General features: G+C 32.3%; 1 protein-coding gene across 1 annotated transcript; it reads right to left on the bottom strand.

Moving 5' to 3' along the window:
* Window positions 1-2,448, bottom strand: LOC136089734 (uncharacterized). The gene is made up of 2 exons (XM_065815808.1): window positions 497-2,448; window positions 1-287 (listed from the first exon to the last, which is right to left on the bottom strand). Exon 1 carries the CDS (start codon window positions 2,446-2,448, stop codon window positions 904-906), a length of 1,545 nt encoding a protein of 514 aa, XP_065671880.1. The 3' UTR covers window positions 1-287; window positions 497-903.
* Window positions 2,449-3,110: the final 662 nt, after the last annotated feature.

Raw genomic sequence — 3,110 nt, 5'->3', positions numbered from 1 at the left:
AAATTAGTTTTTCATTTATTAATAGAGCCATTTACACACATCCACCACATCACACATAATTTCTACTCTGCTGAAGTAAGTTTCTCTAAGAATAATGATATGACTGTATTATAGTCTTCTTCGGATAATGAATAATCGCCACAACCACTGATTAGAAAAGGAGCATTTACTAAACAGATAATTTTATCAGTTTGGTTATTTATCTCCTCGGTAGTAACTGGCCAGCGAAAAGTATTCTTCTCTTGCCCGTTAATCATACAATTAACTCTGATCCCAGTTATAGATACCTTAAAGTATTAGCGCAACATTTAAAATAATATAATAAAGAGTTTATGATTTGTTTAATTTTGCTTACATTCAATAAAACTTGTAAAGTCTTATATAATGTCATTCTGAAATTATTTTTACATTTTATTTATATTCCTTTTATTTTAGAGCACTGTTTTGTAAAACAAAATAAAAACTTGAAACTAATATATACTTTGAATAATATTACCTCCACAATATATCCAATATTCCATTGTTTTTTATATGCAACAGCAACCCAATCATTCACTTTCCATACAAGACAAATTTCTTTTGCAAGATTGGCGATGTCTTCCTCATATTTATTATCATCTTCATTGTCTCCTGCCAGATTAAAGTCATCATTTTCGCCATAAACTTCTTTGTTATCGTTAACCTGACTATTTTCATTATTTTCTGTTGTCGGTTCTACCAGCTTACCTTTTCTTTTCAGGTTACTAAATCTATAACAATATCAATTGTACATATTTTTAAACATATGTAAACAAACACACAAAATTATAACTTTCACCTAAATTTTAATTTCATATTTGTAAAAGAACTATTTAACAGTCAGAAACATAATCTAATTTGCAAAAGTTTTGATAGCAACAATGCCTACCTTGAAAATAAAGATCTTATCTGTTGGCTAGTTACATATTGATCAGGCGGAAGTTCTCTCCTCAGCTGCATGTGAACCTGCTCAGGGCTCATTTTATTACCTGATTCTTCTCCACGAATAAAGTATTTATACAACAGTTCTTTCTGCTGATTTGAAAATCTAAAAGAACTTCGAACTGGTAATGCCCAACCTTGCAATAGAAAAATGTTCATGCAATGTGGTTTGTCTTTTACGGAAGCACTGTTAGAGGATGAAGAAATTGGCATATTTAGTTGTGAAGTAATTTTCATCTTATGAACAAACGAGTTGCGAACTTTATCCAATGATGTTAATGATTTCGGAACTGTATGAAGACCGGATAGCATGTGTTCTTCTAACTCAGCATCGCTTTCAAATGATAAAGTACAATTCATTTCAGTGCAAAATCTTAATGAATATAATTGCCTGTCACTTCTTTTCTGTTTTTCCTTAAGTGACTTGTTACGCTTAATTGAATTATCTGTTTTGCTATATGGCAACAACAACTTAATCGAGGGTTGAATTTTAAGATTTCCATACTCTTGTTCAATTCCCTCACCGATATTGAAATAACGCCACATCTTCATACTTTTCTCACCAAACTCAAATGAGTAATAGTTGCTAATGTTCTTAATCTTTGGTCCAGTAACTACAGTTTTATCATTGCTAATTTGAGCAACTGCTACTTTTGCATTTTTAGCGCCAAAACTATAATGCATAGCCTTGTGTATATCTTCAGCAGTCAAAAGATTATTACCAGAGTCAACGTAACTCCTTAAAATTGTCTTTACACCTATTCCCTGATCACACCTATACATTGAAGTAAAGTAAACACGTTTGAATAACTTTCCTGCTATTTTTATGAAGAATATATCCACATGTAAACTCATTCCTTTCTTGCCAAAATACTCTCTTTGGCCCTCTTTGTATCGAACCGGAAGAATTTTTTGACAAAAATCTTTAAGCCAGAAAGCAGTTTCATCGTTTAATTGCTTAAAAGCTTCAATTTTTGCCTTTTTCTGTTGAGAATCTCTCATCAGGTGTTTTATGTAGTTGAATACATCCTTTACAGCAGTTTCCAAATCATAAATAGAATCAGCATCGTCAGAATTTTGAATTGTTAGTTCTTTGATCATCTCGATAGCTTTGCACAAATCATAGCAATCGGCACATACCACTTCTGATATCTCTGTGTTGGATTGAAGATTTTTTTCAGATGGATCTGATAAGGCATGTTTTGAGCTATGAGAAGAAATGTTTGAGTCATTGACACTACAATTGGTTTGATAACTTGTTTTCAAATACCTTTTTCCTTTTTCAAGGGCAGCTTCGAGAGATTTAGAACTAAATCTTTGTGCCAATTTTTGTAATGTTTGAAAACCATTCATGCCTGAAGCAGTAACATCATCTAATCCAGCTAAGCTTTTTCGACTTGAAGGTTTTATTGCATGCAATACTTTCCACAAACTTGAATCAGATAATGGTATATAATTGTTTTCACTACAACTTTTTCGATAGAACATGATAGCGTGGCTATATTTTGTCGTCAGTATTGCATGCACTATCTTTTGTTCTTCACCGCTGTCGTATTTTAATTTGGTTATTCCATAAGCAAAATCATGCAAAATACCGCTTGTAAATATAAAGTCTAAGAAATGTTCACACTTTGTTTGATCAAGACTAGATCAGACGAATACTTTCTTCTCTGGAAATGCCAACCCTTTATGAGATGCATGCCATTTTCTTGCTGTTTCTATACGATGTTTGGTACACTCAAATGTGTTCATTATAAACTTTTTGGTATACTTGGTATGGTCTAATAATGAGAGGATAACTAACTTTCGCATGGAATCACTTTGCTTATATACTTTCTGAGCACGAATAATTTCAATTGGGAGAGGGCTATTTATTTCATCAACATTTTTACTGTTAAGAAAATCTATAAGTATTTCCTCTTGTCCAGGAGCAACAGCTTCCGCAAATTTTTTCTTTAATAAGTTTTCTAGGCGAACATACTTGCGTTTTAACTTATCTTTAGTAGTATCTTCCAGATATTCGAACTTCCTTTTTAATCTAAATTTTATTGGACTTGCATTAAGAACCTCAGTTACACTCTCACGGCTTCTTAGAGATTCGTCCAAAATCTCCTGTGAAACATTAATTTCACCGGGATCAAATTCTTCAT

This window comes from Hydra vulgaris, chromosome 13 (genome assembly GCF_038396675.1).
Source record: "Hydra vulgaris chromosome 13, alternate assembly HydraT2T_AEP".
Classification (NCBI taxonomy): Eukaryota; Metazoa; Cnidaria; class Hydrozoa; order Anthoathecata; family Hydridae; genus Hydra; species Hydra vulgaris.
This window is presented reverse-complemented; position numbering and strand designations above follow the sequence as displayed.